The sequence below is a fragment of the Microcebus murinus genome, chromosome X (assembly GCF_040939455.1).
Source record: "Microcebus murinus isolate Inina chromosome X, M.murinus_Inina_mat1.0, whole genome shotgun sequence".
In the NCBI taxonomy this organism is placed as follows: Eukaryota; Metazoa; Chordata; class Mammalia; order Primates; family Cheirogaleidae; genus Microcebus; species Microcebus murinus.
This window is the reverse complement of record NC_134136.1, coordinates 96586248-96611261: the sequence shown is the minus strand read 5'-3', so window position 1 is coordinate 96611261 and position 25014 is coordinate 96586248. Positions and strand designations below refer to the sequence as shown.

Below are 25014 nucleotides of genomic sequence, written 5' to 3'. Positions count from 1 at the left end.
AAAGATATTTTTCTACACTCTAGTTTCATGAGAGCTATAGAATGAGTAGATGATTTAAAAGATTTATTCAGAAAAATAACTCAAGTATAAATTAAATCTTTTATATACCTTTTTATAATTAGATTGTATACCTTCTACAGCAGGGGCAGATTAAATTGTTTTTGATACTTTAAGCATTAAGCACAGTTGTTCAAATTATGTACAAACTTGTAGTCCATGTTTTTCAAGGGCTCCTAATAAGAAGCTATAATTCTGTTGGTACAACAAACTCCTTTTAGCCCAAATGACCTTACATGGGTTAATTTTGTGAGTTGAATGTTCTTACTAACAAGATTTTCAGTTTCCACAAGACCATTGTTCTAATTTCTCATCATTCATCTGGCATGAACTTAATGGCCCTGCCTCTGACCTCTCAAATGACGCTCTGCCCTAGAGAGATTCAACAGGCCATCTGATCATGCAAGCCCCCAGCTCAAAATTCTTCAACAGCTCTTTTTTACTGCAGGAAAGAGCCTAAATTACTTTGTCATTAAATTCCTGATCTAATCTCTATGTCTCCAGGCTCATCTACTGACCCTTCCTCACACAATATCCCTTAATTTTTAATAAATCAGAAATTAATTCTGAGCCATGTAAAGTCCCTGGAACATGCCATATTGTCACATATTTGTGGTATACCTGCATATGCCTTCTTACTAAAATACTGCTATTGATCTTTTTTCTTCACTCAAATGCTTCCCATTCTGAAGGCTTTTCTCATTTCCTCTGAATGTTAAGGTCTTCTTTCTCCTATGTTCCTTCTATACATTTTGTACCCATTATAGTAGTTGAATTATTCTGGGACTCTCAGCATGTCTTTCTCCCCATATAGTGGTGTGCTCTGTTTTCCAATTTCTACCTTCCAATTTCTATGTGCCTAGCACATGTAGATGCTCATTTTCAAAGCAGATCATGAATATACTAAAAATTCTACCTTTAATTATTGAATTTTACAGCTATCCATTTATTGTATATTATCACACTGATGATTAATCAGCTAATTAATTATTGTTCTCCATCTATTTTGTGTATAGTAGGTTATCTCATTCAAATACAACTTGATACAACATATGAACTCGCTGAACATACGAACTGAAAAACAAATCAGTAATCCATCATTTTTAAGGGCATAAACTTTAGACTATTTTGTGATAATCTGGAAATGCACTAAAAATAATCTGGAATTTATCCAAAAGAGTCATTTGCTAGTCTCCCAATAAAAGCTGTATCAAAGAGTCTTTGAAATTTTACTTACATGGTATAGTGTGGTCTCTGGCACAGGAGTGCCCATCATGTCTTGTCTCAATGCATCCATTTGCAAACTAGGTAGCAATGAATAGTGAGTTGGGCTATTACTCTTATCACCCTTCTTTTTTGACTTCTTCCCTGTGTCTTTTTTGCTGTTTCTCTGAAACATGTATTCTTCTTGAGCAATTTTTTCATTGCTCATATATCGAAGTAGAGAGTTTTCTATATAAAAAGAGATAAATACACCAGTATAAATATGCAAATATCACAAATTTACCATTCTTGTCCCAACTGTGCTATTAAATTTCATTTCAGAACTTTAACTGGATTCAACCAAAAAATATATAGTGAATTATAGAAGATCTTAATTATTTGGGATTATAGAACAATAAGACACAGACAGCCTACAGATTAGTTCTCCAAGTTTTATCTCTGGATTTTAATTACATTAAAATCACCTGCAGAACCTGAATTAGAAATTCTGGGTGTGTGGCTCATAAATTTGTAACAAGCTCCCTCAGGGGAATTCTGTTAAAGCCTGATGACAAACACCGGCCTATGGTATGCTAGGTAGAATCTTTGGAGAAGTTAAAGCCCACATTACAAACCAATGGTCAGGAAACTTAGTTCAGGAAATCTATGCTTAAATTGATAGTCAGCACTTAGTATTTCATGTAGCTTCCCCCATCCCAAGATGTCACTATAATATGAAGTCCCAAAAGAGTGACTCAGAGATGACATGTTCTAAGCATTTCTTTTAATTTTTTTCTTGATTTATTTTATAAAACAAATGAGATTAGAAATTGAAGCTTGGAAAATGGATGAATACATAGATGTAAAAGAATCTATCAACGTTCCTGTGTTTATCAACATTTTCAGAAATGCTCACTCCATAAAACAAGTATTAAGAAAACTAATGAGCAGATATTCATGCTTGCTTGTCCATGTAGTCTGTGGATCTGTGGAGTAGTGAAATAAATTCTGTGCACTGGCTAGAGTTAATAGGCAAATGGGTCAAGCATATCATGAAGGAAAGTTAGTGAGCTTAGGTTCTGTGAATAGTTTTTTATTTTGATTTGTTTTGTTTTTCATCTATGTCTTTATAGTTCTCTACTTCAGAAAATGGGAGTAGCAGCATGATCCACTGGGGCTATCATATCCACACTTGGTCAAATTCCATTTAGCAGCGAAACCTGCAGTTGCTCTCTTTACTGCTCACTTCAATAGCAGAATAAGTGAACATAAAAACTTACTTTTGGTAGATACTTCAAGAGTAGCCCACCCCCACGTAAGAAGATAACCCTGAACAGCAAACAGAACAGAAAAAAAAGCAAGGCATTTTTTTTTTCCATTTCTATATGGTTTTCATTAGAGTCACTGGCCCAGTTTCTATGAACCTTTACCCATGTGCTTCAATTCTCATTTTGAAGTTATGCCAATACAAAGCAGTGAAGTTGCATTGCAGACCAATGGGGACTGATGACAAACTGTTCCTATTCACTGAACTTAATTCTTCTATGCAGTTTCACACTTCTGACTTTGTTTTCCAAATATAAACTTTCAAATAAAAATCAGATGTTCACTTTTTGCACTGTACTTATCTACCCTGAATCCTTTAGAAAGCATTCAGAGAAGATATCTATTTAATAATAGGTCAAGATAGTCAAACGTTGGTCTGGCTTGGTTTTGTTGTACAATAAAGTCAATGGCAGAATAAGTTTTCTACTATAGCCATAACAATCTATGCAAAGAACATTTAAATTTGTTCATTGTTCAAACAACCCAGCCTACACTGAAATTCTAGAACACTTACCTCTTCTACTATCTCTCTTCATCTTATTTGGATCTTCATAGTCCCCCACCCAATTATATTCCACTGGCATAGATATAGGTCGTAGCTTGCCTAAACACAGAGAACAAAGTTCACATCACATTGTTTTTCCTCCCCATATCTGCTTAAACTTACACTAATTTTTAGCTAAAGTCTACAAAACACACTCACTCTTATGCAACATTATGGTTGGCATTTGTGCAGATGGAGAAAATGTGTGTTTTGAGCCAGAAGGTGAAACTGCCTGTGGCAATTGGCCAGGTGATCATGCAAACTTAAGGCACTTTTTATAATTGATAAAGAATAGCCTAGCTTAGCTCTCTTAGGAGCCCTAGACTTTAAGAGTATAGTCTTTTACTAAGAGGATAATTATTTAAGTGATTTTACTTCATTTTTCAGTAACTGATCTCTGCCTTATTTCCTAATGCCCAAGTGTCTATATCTACCTGGATAGTCAACCTCCAAGATGGTAGCTCCTTGTGTTTAACTTGACCCATTTTTTCATATTGGACCACCACAAGGCTAACTTCATATCTTTACTGCCTCCTAACTCTTATCACCATACATTTTGGATACGACCATGCCTCAGCAATATGGCCAGATTCTCTTCCATGGCCTACAGTTTGGTCTGCCCCTGAGCATCTCTTTTGCTACTGTGAGCATATCTAGTTTACAGATCCAAGTAATCTTTGCTTTGGCCTGTCCATTCCCCTCTGGGTCTGTATTCCTACTAAACAACATTTCACTTTAGCAAGGAGAACTCATGGCAAAGATGTCAAGAATAACTTTTTGGTGAGGCTGCAGTGTATTATTTTTGTTCAACCTGAAATTCCTGAAGCACAAAACAGCCAAAGAAAATTATTCAAAAGTTTTAAAAGGATGGCATGAGACAAGTGCTTAATAAATGTTTAATGAATGAAAAGCAGAGACTCACACAGGACTGGATCATGAAAATAATGATGATTATTATGACCATGATAACAGTACCAACATTTACCAAATGCCATACATACTGTCTAGAAGTTTTATTAGGTATTAAAGCATTTAATCCTCATAATTAGGAGAAATATACTATCATTATTCTCATTTTTTTTCAGATGAGGGAATTAAGACAGGTCACATAACTTGTCCAAGGACACACTGGTAAGTGTGTAGTGCCAGGATTCAAACCCGGGCACTCAAATATTACTTTTGTCATAATTCTTGAAGATTTCAACATTCACTCTGATCTTCTGGCCTCTCAGTTTCTTAAGGTTATCTCCCCTGTACCCATTCCTGTGGTTATATTCTTAATCTTGTCATTTGCAAAGGCTGTAATTTCTCCAAATATCCCACTTTACAACTACCACCTTCTATATTTGTTGCATTCTCCCTATAGTACTCCAAGCCAACAATCCTTTCTCCTTTATCTACCTGTCTTACCATTTTCTCACTATCTCTCAGTCACCTTCTGTCCTCTCAACTTCCCTCCTTGCCCAGCTAAGTTTCATGATCAATTAGTATAATCACACCATGTATTAAAAAAATTCTGTTAGGAGACATCTAATTCTGTCCTTAAGGCAAATGTATCAATCTCATGGCTTTTTATTATGTACAGGGATACAGTTTATTTAGTACATTTTGCTAGGCCCTTTTAAAGTCTGAGGATGAACTAGACATGATAAAATTATTAGTGAGCCAAAAACGTAGTATTTATTTAATGGCTTCCTTCCAAGGTGTGCAAATGACTTTATGAACGATCCAAACTTCAGATTCCAAACTTCGTGTGGAGTTTATCTCTGCTCTTTCTACACAGAGGGAAGATGGGTGAGATGATCCAAGTCAATATATTCTGCCCATCAATGGTGAGGTACGGGTTTGAGGAAAGGTCTCCTTTTGCCATGTCTATTCTATAACTTTGCAAAACCAGTCCTCCAGATTTTCAATGTTATAAATGCTATATTTTAAAAATACCTACAACTTATTTCTCTAGAGTCTGGTTTTAGAAATAAATTCCATTTCAATATAGGCACTGAAACTGAAGCAGTTAACAGCTCTAGCACTGTTTCTACATGTCACCAAGAAAATATTTTGAAAAGTAAAAAATCCAATAAATAAATAGTTAATTTTTACTTGTTCTATATGTCATACATAAAAAAGCTAGTTTGATACTTTTCAAAGACTTGATTGATTGTTTGGAGTCAAATATACATGCACAAAAACAACAAGAAGAAACATACTTTGTATATAGAATATGAAATACATAATTGTCTTTTGGATCATCTCTGAGATTTTAATGGAGCTAAGTCATTGAAGCACGTAATTAAGCTCCTGATATATCTGGCTGTATCATTAACCTTAGGAACAATTTTGTGGAAGATTTTAACATTGACTTTTCTAGGGGTGATTTTTAACAGAATTATACTGTATATTATTAATATAAAATTGAAAGAAAATATATTGAATTAGGAAAAAAAACTGAGATCAAAAAGTCTTAAAATGAAATTTACTTTTGGAGAACACCAAGGTTTTGTTTTTATTAATTATAAAACTATAAATTTAGCAATGCAAATAAAAATAAGTATTTTAAAAAGTAAAGTTATTGATTTAGGTATAACAAATAATGTTGCTTGTAAGTATTGCTTTTTTGTAACTTTTTTATTGTGCCAAAATATTAAAACAGACTTAATAAAATAGTTAAACTAATAACATAAGGTAACATTCTAATATAAACAGCAGTCCATGGCAGATTGAAAAACAGACCATGCATGGCTTAAACTATTTCTAATTCCAAATACACAGATCATTGATTGCAGCTTGGAAATATGTTTGCTCCTGCGTGCATATAACAGTATTTTAATTTCACAAGATAGCACAGTTCAAAGGGAAAAAGAATCTTATGGTTTGATGCTATATTGCTGTTGATAAAAAACAAAACAAAAAACAAAGCTAAGAATACTATAAGCATTATAGTCATAATTAAATCAAATATACATTATTAATATATGTATTTTTATGCTCATATGACTTTTTAAAGCATTAATAAAAATTGATTTAATAAAATTAAATACATTTGACTCATTCCTATGTAAATGTACATAAATTAATCATAAATCTCTGAAAAATAATTTGGAAGATTTTAAGATGTCCTTACATAATAATACTTATATTAGCTTTGGAAGTGGTAAAGATCACTAATTCATGATGAAAATTAATAATGAATCAAGAATACAGTTAAGAAAACAAGGATTAGAGCCTGTGAAAAATTTTTGCTGACCATTTCACCTTAAAGTAATCTTTTATTCCTCTAAGCATAGAGCATTTATTAATTGTAGAGTTCATTTGGTACCCTATCATAATTTTTGTGATATCTCTGTGCTAGTGCCTCAGAGTATAACCATTATTTTGTTATTTGGCTTTTCATATTTGTTGGACATCTAGAGCTTTCTAACTGTCATATCCACAGAGGCAGAAATTGTACACTGTATTTCCTACTGTATTCTAATAAATGTAGTGAAGGTGAAAGATAAATATTTTTGGATTTTGTTTGAATTTTACTCTGAAATTGATAAGTAGATTTTAGAGAATTATGAACTATACTCACTTGCAATTAAACAAATGAAACACAAACTATAACTTTAAGAATATATGGACAATGATGGAGAATTTTATAGTGATGTATCTATATTACTATATTTTAAAATTGGCATGTTTTAATACTAATATATAGAATTGCTTGAAAATTAACTAATTTTTACCTTAGATAATAAAGCATTTTAAGTAATACTAGAAATGCTATAATTCTCTTGGCAGAGTTAACTGCTCACTCTTCTGGGTTCCCTTAACCTTTTCCTGGTGCCTTTGGTATATATAGTTCTTACTATGCTACATTGTATTTGTGTGTTTATACGTTTCTTTACTTTTTGGTAGGAACTAGGTCTTACATATCTTTGTTATGACTTTCCCTGGCAAAGACTGACCCAGAGCAGGTGTTGATTAAATTTTTGTTGAATGCTTGAATGAGAGGATGCTACACATGAGAGATCCCAAATTTACTGGGTTGCTCATTGGATCCTATTTCCTACGACCTACCAGAGGGCATCCCTTGAGCAATCCTCCCTTCCTTCTCCTGCATCATAAAATTTTCCCTTTCTATTCAATCATTCCCATTAGCACATAAACATGCTATAATTTCTTCAATCTGTTTTTTTTTCTTTTTTTTTTCTCAATCTGTTTTTAAAAGTAATTCTCTTCACCACATAAACCTCTACCTACCTACAATATTATTTTTCTGTTCCTCTTTACAGGAAAACTAGAAATCTTTATATTCTCAATCTCCAATTCCTCTCCTTCTCTTCTCTCTTGAACCTTCTCCAGTTAAGCTCTTGTCCCCACTATTCCACTAAAACTGCTATTATCAAGGTCACTAGGGCCTCCATGTTGTTAAATCCAACAGACAATTCTCAGAGCCCTTGACGTTTCTGATCTATTGGCAGCATTACCGTGGAGGATTACTCCTTCCTTCTTGAAACACTTTCTTCACCCAGCACCCAAAACTCTGTACTCCTCCAGTTTTCCTTCCTCTTCTCTTCCTAAATCCACATGCATCCTTCAGAGCTAAGGAAAAATGCCATTTCCTCACTTCTTGACATCTTATTCTAGGTCAGGTTTCTCTTTATTTGTTCTCATTTACTCTCAAAGTTCTTTTTCATAGCATGCCAATTAGGGTCAAATAAGTATTTATTACATTAGTTGCTTGAAATCTGTCACACTTCTAGAATGTAAATTTCATGATTGAATAGACATTTCTGTTTATTGTGGTATCTCCAGCACTTAGCACAGTGCCTTAAACACAGTAACTGTTCTGTATTTAACTGATTCCTTGTTAAGAAAGTAAATGGGGATCTTTCCTCAGACACTGGACCAAAAAGGATTCAAGCTATACCACTGGTTTCTATTTTCATAGTTTCCTTCCTCTGCCTTCCAACTTTCCATTCTCCTCCATTCATCCCTCTTCCTTCCTTCTAAGGCAATATGTCATCCTGACCAACCCTCTTCATTTTTCTAACAAATTGGGCCTTATAGAACTGTTTGGTAATCAAGTCATAACTAGAAGTTGCCTCCTGATTTCTTATCTAGAAACATTCCTATATTAAGCTACCAAGGTGTTGAAACACCACTGAATTGCTGCCTTTTTCAATTGTATCGCTTTTTAAAAACTCTCTCAAAACATGCTAAAGTCATTAAGTTTCAGGGTAATAAACAGCACCTGAGAAGCAATAGTCTTTCTTACAGTTGCCAAAGGTTTAAAAAAAAAACTGCAAAGAAATTTTTCCATAAGTCTGACATACCCTTTAATGCTCACAAAAAAAGCTTTCCTTAGAGTCTGAGAAAAAGTATATACATATACACATCTGTTCTGAATATTTTAGCCAATATTTTGATGAAAATGAGTATAGTAAGTATAGTTAAGCTATATGCTTGCCACATACACCCATCAAACACCCCACATACCAGACAGAAAAATTACTTTCAGATGGTTGACTGCATTTCTAGGAAAACATCCTGAGGTTATATAAGGTAGAGAATCACACATTTAAAGAGGAAGTAAACTGAATTAAATGGAAAGTCAGTAATTTTTAAAGGATAATAGTAACATATCTGGATCCAATAAAATAAGCAAGAATGAGCACTTTGATGTTTAGGGCCATATTTTAAAAAATTCATTTCTGGATAAAAGAGCTTGGAAAAATTGAGTTGTAAACATTCAGTGTGATGATTATTTAAGCATTGGCTTTAATGATTTACAAATAATACAAATCAAATACAAACTTTGAATTCATTGACTTGAAATCTTTTCTGTTTCATTAATGGAGAACAAAACCAATTAAAATCTCATTTCCAACAATAAGCTCCATCTTGTTTGTGTATTTTCCTACTGGTTTGTAAAAGTGATCTACACTTTATTTATTTATTTGTTTTTTTGTTTGTTTATTTATTATTTCAGAATACTATGGAGGTGCAAACATTTTGGTTATATATAATGCCTTTGCCTCACCCAAGCCAGGGCTACAAGCATGGGTTAATAAAATGTGTATATGCATACCATGGAATATTACTCAACTACAAAAAAAGATATGCTGTAAGTGGGAAATAACAAATGATTTGTTGAAGGAGAAAATACTGAACTGCATAAAAAAATTACACGGCAATTTTAACACTTGATTCTAAGGCTAATCATATTTTGAACCAAATTACCTTTTGTAAACATTCCACTAAAAGAAGGAACAAGCTATACACATTGGAGTTCAGAAAGACAGGTTTTTCTTAGTTGAGATGTTGCCACTGTGCATAAACACAATTCCTTTACATTAGAGGGGTATGGTAGGAATGGAAAAGGACGATTTAAATACTGTTTAAGTGGCAAAATAGTTCTGGGTCCTCCTCTGAAGGTTCTGGTGAGTATAAAATGAGCTACGCTAAAATACTCGGCTCCTTGCAGTGCTCAACATTAATATAGATGTAGACAAAAAAGATTACATAGACATGAAAATATTATTTGGTTAAAACTATGCAGTTCTCAAGTTAAAGAACTGCAAATTAAAGCAATCTATTTTTTAAAAAATTAGTAAAGCAGTGTCTTACAATACTAAACATATGGAAGACAGTCACCCTTTCTCATGAAAAGTACAAAAAGATGACAACGATTATCAATCGAAGATTCTCATTTGAAAATAAATGAAATCTTGTAATAACTTTACAATTCCTTTCACCTATTTTTCTTTGGGGGATCATATTTGTTAGTGAAGCTAGCAAGTCACTAGTAAGAAAGGTAGAGATGAAAAACTTAAGACCCACCAAAGTTAATTTCTTAGGATTTCACACATAATCCATGGAGTCAGTCCATGAATACAGACTTTCAGGTTTCTATCCCAGTGCTCTTTCTACTACATCAAATTTCATCAGTGATGAATCATTCAAGACCATTGCATTACACAAAAATCCAATTAATTTTTATTCAAAATAATTTAATGACTTGTATGATTACTGCTTTTGTTTTTTGTTTGAATGTCCTCTCACTTAAGAGTTTGAGAAAAAGTATATGCCTATACATATCTGCAAGTTGCCAGCTTGCAACTATTGCAAAATATTCTTAAGGCTATGCAAAGAACTAATGGAAGATTAGAGCATAAACTGTGGGTGCAACTTTGTGGTTATAGTGCAGTGCCTTAACAATGAAGAAAAATAAATTGGTTTGACATGATGTGTTACTAATAAAACAATGCTAGGTTGTCATATGTACATTTTAAATGGCTATATATCATTTTAATTATTTGCTCAAATGTCTCTAGTCATTAAAATAATCAGTGTATAATTTTTAGTCATCTCTTCTTGAACAATACCGAATATTACACTTGACATTTTTTATCCCCAGGGATCTATGTCTTCCATGAGTTCTGGCAAATTGTTTTGCAGTGATATCAGTGATTCCACAAGTAGCTTGGAGTACAGAACACTATGTACTGATCTTTCTAGTTAGTTTTTACTACTTTAGTTTGGACTTTTATCACAAATAAGATTTACTCTAGAAAATGGTTTACATCTGGCTTTCTGCAAGATAAAAATGAAGAATGAAGATAACATCCAACAAGCCAACTGTTGGGCAGGCTTCAACTTTAAGAATAGAGGTTTTTCCAAATGCTTATCTGTAAGTCAGCTATTTGGAACTCAAAACACAAAGAAATTTTATCATTGGTATTTGAGTCTTTAAAAGGAGTTGCAAAAGTCTATTTCAATATTTTCCAAAATGCATTCCATCAAACACTAGCTCCACTGGGAAGTTAATAAGTATTATGTGACCCAGAAAAACCTGATTGAATATACAAACACTTTTGGGAAATAACAAATTAACCCAAATTCAACAAGACTTTCAAAGCTGTTAGTATGCTAATGTGCATTTATTAATCTCCAAGAGGGGGATAAAATATGCAAAACTTCCCAATCTTATTTAACCACATAACGTTTTTTTTTTTTTTTTACAGATTCTCTTTCAGAACTAGTGATCTGAAGAACATACTTAAGAAAATGCTAGATTACTTAAACCATATTGTGATTTGAAAGCTAACATGAACAGCTCTATTTAAATTTCGCCTAGCTGCTATTTATTACATTTTTTTCCCATATGGGAAAATGTATTCTGATTTCAATAGGAACAAATGTATTGCCTCCTGCTCCAGGGGATAGCATGATTAGGTTTTCTATTGCAGAACAGGTTAGGTAATCCCAAACACTCACAACCTATACTACTTCTGCCCAGAGAATATGGTAAGTGTGAATAAATGTAGGTATATCTTTCCAGAGCAGTAACTTCCTAGGTTCTTTGAATTAAAAATAATAAGGCAATCAGCCCTGTGTCATACAAGGTCTCTGACATATATTTTCTAGTATTAATATCTGCTTCTGTATTCAATTTATCTGTAAATTGATTCTTCATAAGTTAGACAGAGTTTTTCAACAATGGTACTCTTGGCATTTCAGGCCAGATCATTTTTTATTGTTGGGAGCTGTCCTGTGCACTACAGGATGTTTAATAGCATCCTTAGCCTCTAACCATTAGATGCTTGTAGCTACCACCACCCCTCCCCAACCCCGGCCACTGTGACAACCACAAATGTCCCCAGAAATTGCTAAACATCCCCTGGGGGAAATATTGACCCCAGATGAGAATCACCGAGTTACACTATTTCTATACTTGGCTTTCCCATTCTTCTACAAGGGGGCACTATTTCATCTAGTTCATATCTTTTTGTTGATTAATTCATGTAAAGAGTTTTTTTTTTTTTTTCCCCTCTCATAGTTGCATCAACTTTGTAGATTTGGCCTGCTAATCTTTCCATTTTATCCACATATTAATATTCTGGAACTTTATTAAAAGTTCTTTTCTTGATCTTACTGTTTTATACAATACCTAATATCTTGAATTCTTTCAGAGTGATCTTTTCTTTCTGGGTTTCATTACTTTAAAAGTCTCCAACTATTTTATTTATTTTACAGATTATTTTCTTCTTTTCTTTTAAAAGCAACTAATCTAGAACTTAAAAAAGGTGTAGGGGCTGAATTGTTTTCAGATTTCTGATGCTGAGAGGTTGTAACTGGACCCTTCTGGCCAGCATGTAAGCTGATAATTTCTATAGTGGAGCTTAAGAAGACTTGGAAAAGGGCAGTTTGAAGTGTTACTATTTGAATGCTCTTCCTTCTACTTTGGTTTGCAAAACCAAACCAAAAGAAGCCAAAAAGCTCTATTCATATTTCTTTTAATTGCTATAATTTAAATGGATGCTTATTGTCTTGGTAGAGGAACCAAACAAGAGGGTATACTTCTAGCCCTTTTGTCCTTTACTGAGTCCCTTCAGTAAAGGGAGAAGAGGAAGTGCTGATTTGATCCATCAGCACTTGAAAATCTTCGGGACATTTTTATTTGTGAGCAACAATATTATATTATACCATCTAGGCACCATTTCTTGAGCACTTTCTATGAGGCAAGAACTGTGCTAAGTATTTGACATATGTTATCTCATTTAATCCTCATAAAAACACTATGAGTAATATTGCTATTCCATTTTAGATAAGGAAACAAAAGTATAGGGAGGTTAAGTTTCAATTAAGCTCAAGGTCAATCAGCTGTTAAATACCAAGCTGTGATACCAAATTCAGGTCTGTCTGACCTCACATGTCATGCTCTTCTATTTTCATCAGTAAAATTGTACAAATTATGAAAGTGTGCCTTCCCTAGATGATTACTGTAATTTTTACATTAGGAACACACCATTTTCTATTTCTACATCAAAATGTTGCCAAACTGCTTTTCCATCAATTATGTGGTCCCTTATGACCATCATCTTGATGCTCAAAACTATTTTGTGAAGCTAACCAACTTGTAGTCCTTATGAAATTTATTAAATAAGTCAAAGGAATAAGAATTCCTGAATTTTTACCTGATAAGGAAGATTACTTTTTTTAAAAAAACACGGGAAAGAGAGCAGGCTTGTATTTAGAAATAAAAGAGGTGTGAATGCATTGTGCATATTTGATCCTTTAAGAAATGTCTGAAATAATGCTGCTAATTATAATTTAACTGCCCAAAAGACTGAATGAATTTGTAAGATAAGGAGAAAGGCAGTGTTGAAGTATAATAAGAAACCCTGGAATCTACAGATGCTATCCTTACACACTGATAATACTTAGTTTATGATGTCATTGCCCATAGGCCCTTCATCATATTGCTATAAGTCATTCAAGCTGTTTGCTATGCATGTGGTTAAAAGGAACATGGTATTTGGTTTTCATGTGTCCCAACCACTTGAGTGGAAAATGATTTGGTGTAATGTTATAGAAATTAATTTCCCTTAATGAACAATGTGTGCAAATAACATTTATGAGAAACATTTCTAAAATACCAACTTGCATTTATTCATGTGCTTTTTGTGTAGTTCTGGATTTTCAATAAATCAGAAAATGTCTGGATTCCTATCTTCAAACCAATACTGTTCCGTGATATTATTGTTAAAAAAAATGTTTTCTTCTTGTTCATATAAAATATGACCACTCATGGCCACAAAGGGACTCAGACAACTGTGTCTACCTTTTAGCATGTTTCCATGCATAGAAATGTGCTATGATGAAATATCAAGGGAAAGGAGTCTGTGAACAGCAAATAGGAACAGTTGATGGGAATTATTACCATTTTGAAAAGTTGCCAAGCAACTGATGTCATCAAATTTGAACCATTGCCTTTGAAGTCTGAGCAATGAGACAAAATAGTTAAAGTGATTTAATACTATCTTTCCCCCTTTCTATTTTCACATGAAATTTTCTATGTTATAATGACAATAATGAAAATAAATACCTAACCTACTGGGAACTAAGGCAATTTATAAGGTGTTGTCATTAAATTCTCACAAAAACTCTATGAGGCAGATATTATCATTTTCATTAAACAAATGAGAAAACTGAGGCCTACAGTAACACCCCTAAGGTCACACTGAAGTAATTAGATGGCAGACAAGATTACCAAGTATGGCTGATGCTACAGCCAATGTTAGTAACTACTAACCTAGGTTGTTTCCCCTACTGGTTCCTGTGTTTCCAGAAATTATTTTTGTCTATCTTTTTAGGAAAGTAAAGCCTATTTTATGATCTCTGATTTTAAAAGGACATACACATTGTTGCTCATTTTACACTCTAATAGTCTTTTCCTAAGGTCTGTCAGGGCAATGCCTATGTAAATGCATGCTCATTATAGTGTCAGTAAATATAAAACAACATATAAAATCAGAACTAGTTTTGCTTGCCTGAAATCAAATTCTTGAATTTGGAAGGAGTAATGTAATTTTTAGAAATTATTTTCCTACAATTTAGAAAATTATTTTGATCACCTCTAGCTAGCTAGTACCACTAGTAGGGTCAACAAATATCCATGGGTACTTAATCCCAGCTGTACAACTTACTAGTTGGGTAAATTATTTAACCTCTATGTATTTTATATTTCCCATCTGTATAATAAGGATTTTATTAGGATATACCTCATAGGGTTGTTGTGAAGATTAAATGGGTTAATGCCTTTTATATGCTTAGAACAGTGCTTGGCTTACCTAAAAAGCTCAACAGGTATTATAGTAAGTCCTCACTTAACATTGTAGGTAGGTTCTTGGAAACCACAACTTTAAGTGAAACAATGTATAAAAAAACCAATTTTTTTCATCATTGTAACAAAATGTTGTTGAAGGAAACAACCTTATTTGAGGACTTGCTATACATCATTTCACTTAAAGTTTATTTTCTAAGAACCTATCGATGATGAGGTCTTATTGTATTTACTTATTTTCTGGAAGGGTCATCTACTGTCCATCCATATTGTACTTGTTTAATTGCTTAGGGTCAATAACTGTACTTCTTTCAACTCACTTTTAACAATTAGAGGGTTCATGATATAAAATGAGAAACCTGGTTAAACAACATACTTTAAAAAACCACAGTTAGGATGTTTTCAAATAATTTTCTTTATATCTGTGTTTCTTTGTTACTGTGCTTAATAACAGAGATCCCTTATTTTTCTCTCACATATCGAACTTTAAAATATGAATGTACTCAGAGAATACAGCAAGTAAATATGCATTCAACTAAAAGCACATACAAAGAACTGTGTTATATCTCTCATTTGTTTCTTAAAATCCTACCAAGACTCTTATAATCTTAATGCTAAACTCTTTGACTAAACAGATAATCTGGGAAGTTAACAGGATTAAACTCACGTACTTCAAAATAAGAGTACTTGTGACTAAGAACAAAATTGAACACTCTAAGGATAAAGGACTTACACACTGCATTTTAAGGTATCACACAAGTGCTAAGAAGTTAAATTACTGTCATTTCCAGAAAATATCAAATGTGAACATTTTTGTACTTTAGTTTTTTTGCAATATATTTCAGCAGGATTGTATACTTTCATTATAATTATTTCCAAATACAAGAAGATATTGTCACACTTAAGGGTCTGTATAATGGCACTACTTCATAGGTTAAATAAACAAGTTGTCTTCGATTGCTTATGAAGGTTTGAAGTAATCTGTAAAGGGGCTTTTAGGGTCTGGGCTGAGAAATTTATACAAAATCTCAGATCTCAGACCTAGGTTTGAGAAGGTGCCAAGTATATGGTGGATATGATTAGCATCTAGAAACCATAGATGATGACTACTCATCATTTAAAACACAGCATTAATGTCACATCTACTTATTTGACTTCCTAGGCAGACTATAGGGCTTCATTTCTTGGGCTACTAAAGCACTTTGTGCACAGTTTCCTACTTACCTGAAGTGACTGCAATATGTGTCTTTGTTTCTTCCCTTTGGGTTATAATTACCTTACAGGTAGACTTTATGGTTTTATTCATCTTTGTATCCCAGTGTCTGCCTGGTTTTATGTCTACAACAAGTATGGTTGAATGACTTAACAAATGAATTAATTATTGAGAAAATCATGACTACAAATTCCTACGTCTGACAGGTAAGTTTTTATTATTTAAGATTTGATTTTAAAAAGGTAAATACATTAAACTGTTAGTTACCTGGAACAACCTTCAGGTTGTACTAGGGAATCTCCATTGAAGTATCTATAGGTATCTACATTAAAGGTTTAGATTAAACCAAACCACTATATAGTAAGATTATATTTGTTTCAGGTTTAAACGTTTAAAAACAAACTTTGGAGAATTCAAGATGGCTTACCAGGGGTGCCCCACATTCGTCTTATCCACAAAGAAGGACCAAAATAACAAGTAGATAACCAAATGTCAAATGAAGTTTCTAGGGGAGAATGCTGGAATTCAGCAAGGAAGTGACAAAGACCTTGAGAGACAAGGGAACTTAGGATGGCAGCAGAAAGATGGAAACTAAGCACATAGTTGGAATTGGTTTGGAGCAAGGGGGACTGCCCATTGCAGAAAAAAGGTAAATAAAAGATGACTAGCAGTCCACATTCCCAGCACAGATGCCTCCTACCTGCAAGAGAACCCCACAATCCTCATAGGCCATAAGGCCAGTGTAGGGAGCTGACTGGAGTCCACATATCTACATTACTCCAGAGAGGAACCTTGGATTGGGGCTCCCCCCATGCCCTTAGGCCCAGGCTATTATAGCATGGCACCATTTGAGGTCAAGCTACTGCCAGAGCTAATCCTGCCCAAGGGCTCAACAGCCTCTGTATCTCTACATCTCTGGAGCCTTGACATCATCCTACCACACCCATATGAAAGGCTGCATGGCCATGACCTCAGCTAGACCCAGCAGTGCATATATGAACTTGGCACCTGAGCCTAATAATGCCTGGAACGCCAGGGAACAAGGAGTTCAGCTTAGCAAGGAGACACTTCCTCACCCCAAGACAGAGGAAGCCAATATGTGTGCCACTCCCTAGAGCCTGACATCCAATTATCCAGGACCTGTTTCTGCAGGAACCTCACCTACTCTAGCAGCAGAACTGCTATGTGGCCCCCTCAGACTCAAGGACTGGCCTTTTCATGGCCTATCATTGCCAGTAACCCCACCCACTCCAGTGAAGGAGCTGCCATTCACCCCAAGCCCCAGGCTAAAGGGCCAACTCACCCAGGGGCTACCATTGCTGGCACCATGCCCACTCCAGGAGAAGAGCTTTTGTGCAGCCTTCCCCAACCCAAGAATGGGCCAAGCCGGGGTCTGTTACTGCTGGTGACCTCACTCACTCCAGTGGCAGAGCCACTTTGTACCACCCCTAGGGGCCTGAGAACAGGCCTACCCAGGTTCACTGTCACTGCAAGTGATCCCATTGACTTCAGCAGTGAAGCTATTGTGTATCTCCCCCAAGGGGCCTAAGGACTGGCCTACCTGAGGCCTGCTACCACCAGTGGCCCTCTCCCCATCCAGCAGCAAAGCTGCTGTGCACCTCCACCAGGAGCCTGAGAACTGACTCATCTGGCAGCTCCCAGCCCCAACAAAGCTGCACTGGACTGTAGCCACCACAAACACCTACAGCCTAGGTCACCTAAGGCATTTGAAGATAACCACACACGATAACTACAGCCAAGGAAATCACATGGAGACTACATCACTGCACCTACCCAAACCAAAGCCAAAGCACCCATCCAAATGACACTATAGACTATATCTATGAGAAAATGTCTTTCCCTATGAAAGCAAATCCATAAAATTAAAAGAAGTGACTGTTTCACCAGGTACGCAGATACCAATGTAGATACATCAGAAACATGAAGAAGTAAGGAAACATGACACCTCCAAAGAAGCACAATAATTCTCCAAAAACAGATCCTAAAGAAATTTATGAAATGCCTAAAAAGGAATTCAAACTAGTGATTTTAAGGAAACGCAGCAGGACAGAAGAGAATAAAGATATGCAATTCAACAAAACAGGAAAAGATTTCATGATTTGAATAAGAAATTCAGTAAAGAAATAGGTATCATAAAGGATAGCCAAACAGAAACCCTGAAATGGAAGAATTCAATGAATGAAATATAAAATACAATCAAGAGATTCAGCAATGGATTAGATCAAGCAGAAGAAAGAATTTCTAAACCTGAGGGCAGGTCTTTTGAAATAACCCAGTTAAATTAAAAAAAAAAAAAAAGAATTAGAATGAATTAAGATATCCCACACGGCATATGGGACACCATAAAGAGACCACATGTTTCATTTTGGGTATTCCAGAAGGAGACAAGTTAGGCAAAGGCACAGAAAACTTATTTAACAAAATTGCTGAAAACTTCCCAAGTCTTGTAAGAGATATAGACATTCAGATAGAGAAAACTCAAAGTACCCCCAATTAAAATCCATCCCCTTCATTTTCTCCAAGGTACATTATAATTAAACTGTCAAAAGTCAAAGACAAAGGAAAAATTATAAAAACAACAAAAGAAAAGCACCAGGTCACATATAAGGGAACTTCCATCAGACTACCAGTGGATTTCTCAGCAAAAACCTTATAGGCCAGAATAGAATGGGATGATATATTGAAAGTGAGGAAAGAAAAAATCTGCTAGGTAAGAATACTATCCTTCATGGATGAAGGAGAAATACGTTCTTTCCCAGATAAGCAAAGAATGAAGGAATTCATCACCATTAGACTGCCCCTACAAGAAGTGCTTAAGCAACTCCTACATCTAAAAGTAAAAAGATAATAATTTCCAATATGAAAGACATGGAAGAATAAAACTCAATGGTAAAGTAGAAACACAAATAAGAAAGAGAAAGGAAATCAAATGTTATCACCACAGAAAACCACCAAAGTGCAATAAACAATGAGAGTAAAAACAAAAAAAGATCTACAAAACAAAAACTATGAAAATGAAAGGAGTAAATCCTCATCTATCAATAGCCACTTTGAATTTAAACAGTTTAAATTATCCAATTAAAGACATAAACTGATAGAATGGATAAAAAATAAGACCTAACTATATGCTGCCTATAAGAAACTCATCATACCTGTAAATACACACATAGACTGAAAGTAAAAAAATAGAAAAAAATATTCCTTGCAAACAAAAATCAAAAATTAGCAGAAGTAGGTATAGGTATACTTATATCAGATAAAATATACCTTAATTAAAACAATATAAAAGAGACAAAGAAGGTTATTATATAATGACAAAGAGATCAAGTCAGCAAATGGATATAATAATATAAGTATATTAATATATGCACCCAACACAGGAGCACTGAGATATATGAAGCAAACATTATTAAAGGGAGTTACAGGCCCCAATGTAATAATTGGGGACTTCAACATCCCATTCTCAGCACTGAACAGATCATCTGGACAGAAAATCAGCAAAGAAATTTCAGACTTAAACTGTATTATAGACCAAATGGACCTAATATATATAGAACATTTTATCCAACTGCTACAGAAGACACATTCTTCTCATTAGCACATGGAACATTCTCCAGGACAGACCATATGTTAGGCCACGAAATAAGTCTCAACAAATTTAAAAAAATTGAAATCATGTCAGGTATCTTTTCAGATCACAAGAAAATTAAGCCAGGTAGGAACAACAAGAGAAATGTTGGAAACTGTGCAAGTACATGGAAATTAAACAACATGCTCCTTAATGACCAATGAATCAATGAAGAAATTAAGAAGGAAATTTAAAAATGTATTGAAAGAAATGAAAATGAAAACATAACATACCAAAACCTATTGGTTACAACAAAAGCGTACTAAGCAAGAAGTTTATAGTAATAAGTATCTATATCAAAAAAGTAGTAATATTTCAGACAAACAACCTAGTTATTCAAGGAACCAGAAAAGCAAGAAAGAAACTAAATTAGTAGAAAAAACGTGAAGATTAAAGCAGAACTAAACAAAATAGATTAAAAAATAAAGAAGGTCAACAAAAGTTGGTTTTTTGAAAAAATAAAACAAACCATTAGCTATACTAAAAAGAGAGATGACATAAATAAATAAAATCAGAAATAAAAGAGACATTACAACTGATATCACAAAAATACAAAGGACTATTAGAGACTACTAAGGACAACTATACACCAATAAATTGGAAAACCTAGAGAAAATGGGTAAATTCCTGGATACATATAACCTATCAAGACTGAACCAAGAAGAAATAGAAAATCTGAACAACCAATGAGTAATGAGATTGAATCAGTAATTCAAAGTCTCCCAACAAAGAAAAGTCCAGGACCAGATGCCTTCATTGCTGGATTCTACCAAACTCTAAAAGAAGAATTATGCAAATTCATTTCAAACTATTCCAAAAAATGAAGAAGAGGGAATTCTTCTAAACTCATTCTACAAGGCTGGCACTATCCTGATACCAAAACCAGACAAGGACACAACAACAAAAAACAAAAAACTATAGGCCAACATCCCTGATGAACATGGAGGTAAAAATCCTCAACGAAACACTAGCAAACTAAATCCAACAGCACATTATATCCTATGAGCAAGCAGGATTTATCCCAGAGATGTAAGGATGGTTCAACATACAGAAATTAATAAAAATGATACATAAAGGCCAAAAAACAAATGAACATCTCAATAGATACAACAAAAGCATTTGATAAAATTCAACATACCTTCATGATAAAAACTCCTAACAAATTAAGTATAGAAGGGACATAATACAATAAAGCCCATATATGACAAACCCACAGCTAACATCAGACTGAATGGGGAAACTAAGAACTGGAACAAGACAAGGATGGCCACTTTTACCACTTTTATTCACTATAGTGCTTACTGGAGGGTCCTAGCCAGAGCAATCAGGCAAGAGAAAGAAATAAAGGGCATCCGAATTACAAAGGAGAAAATAAAATTGTCCCTGTTTGCAGACAGCATGATCTTATGTATAGAAAAGCCTAAAGACTCTATTAAAATACCTATTAAAACTGATAAACAAATTCAGTAAATTTGCAGGATACAATATTAATATACAAAATCATTAGCATTCCTGTACATAAACAACAAACCACCTGAAAGAGAAATCAAGAAGGCAATCCCATATATAATAGCTACAAAAAACCCCCCTAGAAATAAATTGAACCAAGGAGGTGAAAGATCTCTACAAGGAAAACTACAAAACCCTGATTAAAGAAATTAAAGAGGATACAACCAAATGGAAAGACTTCCCATGTTCATGGAACGGAAAAATTAATATTAGTAAAATGACCACACTATCCAAAGCTATCTACAGATTCAATGCAATCCCTATCAAAATACCAACGATATTTTTCACAGAAACAGAAAAGACAATCCTAAAAGTTGTATGGAACCACATAAGACCCTAAATAGCCAAGGCAATCCTGAGCAAAAAGGATAAAGCTGGAGGCGTCACACTACTGGACATCAAATTATACTACAAAGCTATCATAACCGAAACATCATGGCACTGGTATAAAAACCAGACACATAGACCAATGGAATAGAATAGAGAACCCAGAAATATATCCATGTGTTTTCAGCCGATTGATTTTTAACAAAGGCACCAAGAACATACATTGGGGAAAGGACAGCCTCTTTAATAAATGGTGTTGGGAAAACTGGACATCCATATGCAGAAGAATGAAACTAGACCCCTGTCTCTCATCATACACAAAAATCAACTTAAAATGGATTAAAAAGTTCAATTTAAGACTTACAACAATAAAACTAAGAAGAAAGCATAGGGCATTTAGGACATTGTCTGGGCAAACATTTTATGTCCCAGATTTTGAAAGCACAAGGAACAACAACAACAAAAAAATAGATAAGTGGGATTGTATCAAATTACTAATAAAAAGCTTCTGTATAGCAAAGGAAACAATTAGAGTGAAGAGACAACTTGTTGCATCAGAGAAAATATTTTCAAAGTATCCATTCGACTAGGGCTTACTATCTAGAATACAAGGAACTCAAACAACACAATGGCAAAAAAAAACCCCAAATAACTCCATTAAAAAGTGGCAAAAGTATATTAACAGACATTTCTCAAAAGACATACAAATGATCAACCAGTATATAAAAAAATGCTCAACATCACTAATCACTAGAGAAATGGAAATCAAAACCACAATGAGGCCGGGCGCTGTGGCTCACGCCTGTAATCCTAGCTCTTGGGAGGCCGAGGCGGGCGGATTGCTCAAGGTCAGGAGTTCAAAACCAGCCTGAGCAAGAGCGAGACCCCGTCTCTACTATAAATAGAAAGAAATTAATTGGTCAGCTGATATATATATATAAAAAAAAAAAATTAGCCGGGCATGGTGGCGCATGCCTGTAGTCCCAGCTACTCGGGAGGCTGAGGCAGAAGGATCACTCAAGCCCAGGAGTTTGAGGTTGCTGTGAGCTAGGCTGATGCCACGGCACTCACTCTAGCCTGGACAACAAAGTGAGACTCTGTCGCAAAAAAAAAAAAAAAAAAAAAAAAAAAACCAAAAACAAAAAAACCACAATGAGATATCATCTCATCCCAGTTAGAATGGCTATTATCAAAAAGACAAAAAAAAAAAAGATGCTGATAAGAAAGCACAGAAAGGAAACTCTTATACTCTGTAGACAGGAATGTAAATTAGTACAATCATTATAGAAAACAGTATGGAGGTTCTTCAAAAAACAAAAATTAGAACTACCATATTATCCAGCAATCCTACTACCAGATATATACCCAAAGGAAAGGGAATTAGTATGTCTAAAAGGCATCTGTGCTCTATGTTTTACAGCACTATTCATAATAGCCAAGATATGAAATCAAACTAAGTATCCATCAACAGCTGAATGGATAAAGAAAATATGGTTATATATCAACAATGGAATACTATTCAGCCATAAAAAGTAATGAAAGCCTGTCATTCATGGCAACATGGATGAGCCTGGAAAACATTAAATGCAGTAAGTCAGGCACAGAAAGATAAACACTGCATGCTCTCACTCATATGTGGAAGCTAATAGTTAAGGTCAAAGAGAATAGAATTATGGCTACTAGAGGCTTGGAAGTGTACTTGTGGGCTGGGAATTGGGGGAGCTTTGGGACAGGGTGGTTAATGGGACAAAATTACAGCTATGTGGGAAGAATAACTTCTAGTGTTCTATAGCACCAAGGGTTGACTATAGTTAACAATAATTTATTATATAATTTCCAATAGCTAGAAGAGAGGATTTTTAATATTCCCAAAACAAAGAAATGTTGAATGTTTAAGGTGATGGATATGCTAATTACCTTGATTTGATCATTACACATTATATACACATATTGACATATCACTCTGTAGCCCATAAATATGTACAATTATTATGTGCCAATTTTAAAAAAAGCTTAAAGATCATACTGAATGAAAAAAACTTTGTTTATTTCTTTCTCCTTCTTTTAAGCATGTATACGTTTCTTTTCTCCTAAGTTGTTTACAAAAAGATATCAAGTATCTATAGGCTATCTAAGTTTTCTAAAATTTAAACAGCATTCTATTTTATTGGTGGAAATATGATTTATGGAACATGATTGCACTATATGCTTTAAACTGTAGTCTGAAGGAACTAACAATTTATAGCCATTCAGGTAAGAACCTAGTAAACATTTTTTTAAATAAAGTCATCAGTTATTAATCAATGACTTCATTTGGTGTCTATAATTACTCCTTAAATCAAATATTTATTAAATATTTCAACATAAGTAGAAAATAGCCAGAAAATTCTGGGACATAGAAAAAGAAGGGTCGATACACATTAGTGCCTATCCATTAATAGGTAGTCCATAAGTACTTGTGGAGTGAATAAGAATAAAAAGTTCATATTATCTCATTGTTTAGAAGTAGGGATAGCAAAGAAGGTAGGCCTCTATACTGCAGGTTTATGATATAATAAGGGAGAAAAGCAAAGGTCCAAATACATTCAATATAGGACAGTTTAAAATACGTGCCACCAGAGTAACATAATTGAGGAGTTATGCTAAAAGTACCATTATTTATTCTTTTGATAAAAAAAAACCACATGTAAAGAGAATAACACAAAATAAGACAAGTAGTCCTATTCTTTAGGATAATTTTGGGCAAAACTTTTCATTCATAATCATTTGCAAAGAGCAGTAAGGAAATAAGACATGTATAAGAAGGCATGTGATGACTGCTATTTGGGGACCAAAGCCGGGCGGCATATGGCCATGGTGGACGAGTGAGGGGTGTAGGTGGAAAGGGCTAGTTAAAAACAACTTTTCTTCTGCTGAGCTCTCATTGATCAAGTCTGGACTAACTAGCAGGAATCCTGTCTTTCCCCAAAGTATAAGCTCCTCACTGAAAATGATTAATGTGAAGATTGGAAAGAGAGGAGCAAAGACTTCCAATTAAATCAATTCGTTCTTGCAATAGGCTTTACTATTTTAACTTTAGGTAACTTTATCTGCAAGTCTTTCAGATATACTGTATCAGTTTTAAGTATTTGTGACTGGGTTACTTTCTTGGAAAAACAAGGATTGAGGATTTAAAAAAAAAACCTAGGTACATGGAAACTCTAGGTCTTTTTTTGCCTTACAGATAGTTATGTCCGTCCTATTTAAAATCTACTTCCACTCAAATGCCAAATTAATTTTGCAGTTTTTTAAAAAATACAAAAACTGAGATGAGATTTTCTCCAGAAAACTCTATCTAAATTTCTTTAGTCCCTGGCTAATAAGGAGATAATATTATTTTAAGGAAGTCATGTTAAAAGTATTCATTAACAAAGGAAAAAAAACCCACTTGAATTTTTCCAATTTGGCAACATCTAACAAACAAGAAGTTATATGTTATACTAAAGAGATTTTCATAAATCATTATGAGCTGGAATGTTACCTACTGTTCTTATCTTTGGAAAATCTAGAATAATTTTTAATATCATGCCTCATAT

At 34.2% G+C, this 25014-nt stretch overlaps 1 protein-coding gene across 6 annotated transcripts in view; it reads right to left on the bottom strand.

Annotated features, from left to right (window-relative positions):
- The window catches only part of CNKSR2 (connector enhancer of kinase suppressor of Ras 2), a 268980-nt gene that overhangs the window by 90669 nt on the left and 153297 nt on the right, over window positions 1–25014 (bottom strand). For 4 of the 6 annotated variants that reach the window (XR_012916031.1, XM_012784627.3, XM_020285002.2 and 1 more), the window contains 2 exons: window positions 3101–3190; window positions 1295–1509 (listed from right to left, as the gene is read on the bottom strand). Coding sequence is in view for 5 of the 6 variants with exons in the window: in XM_012784627.3 (XP_012640081.1) it covers window positions 1295–1509; window positions 3101–3190 (305 nt within the window). In the remaining variant the exon portion in view is untranslated. The remainder of the gene's footprint in view (window positions 1–1294; window positions 1510–3100; window positions 3191–25014) is intronic. The other 2 variants (XM_012784628.3, XM_020285003.2) reach the window with 1 other exon arrangement.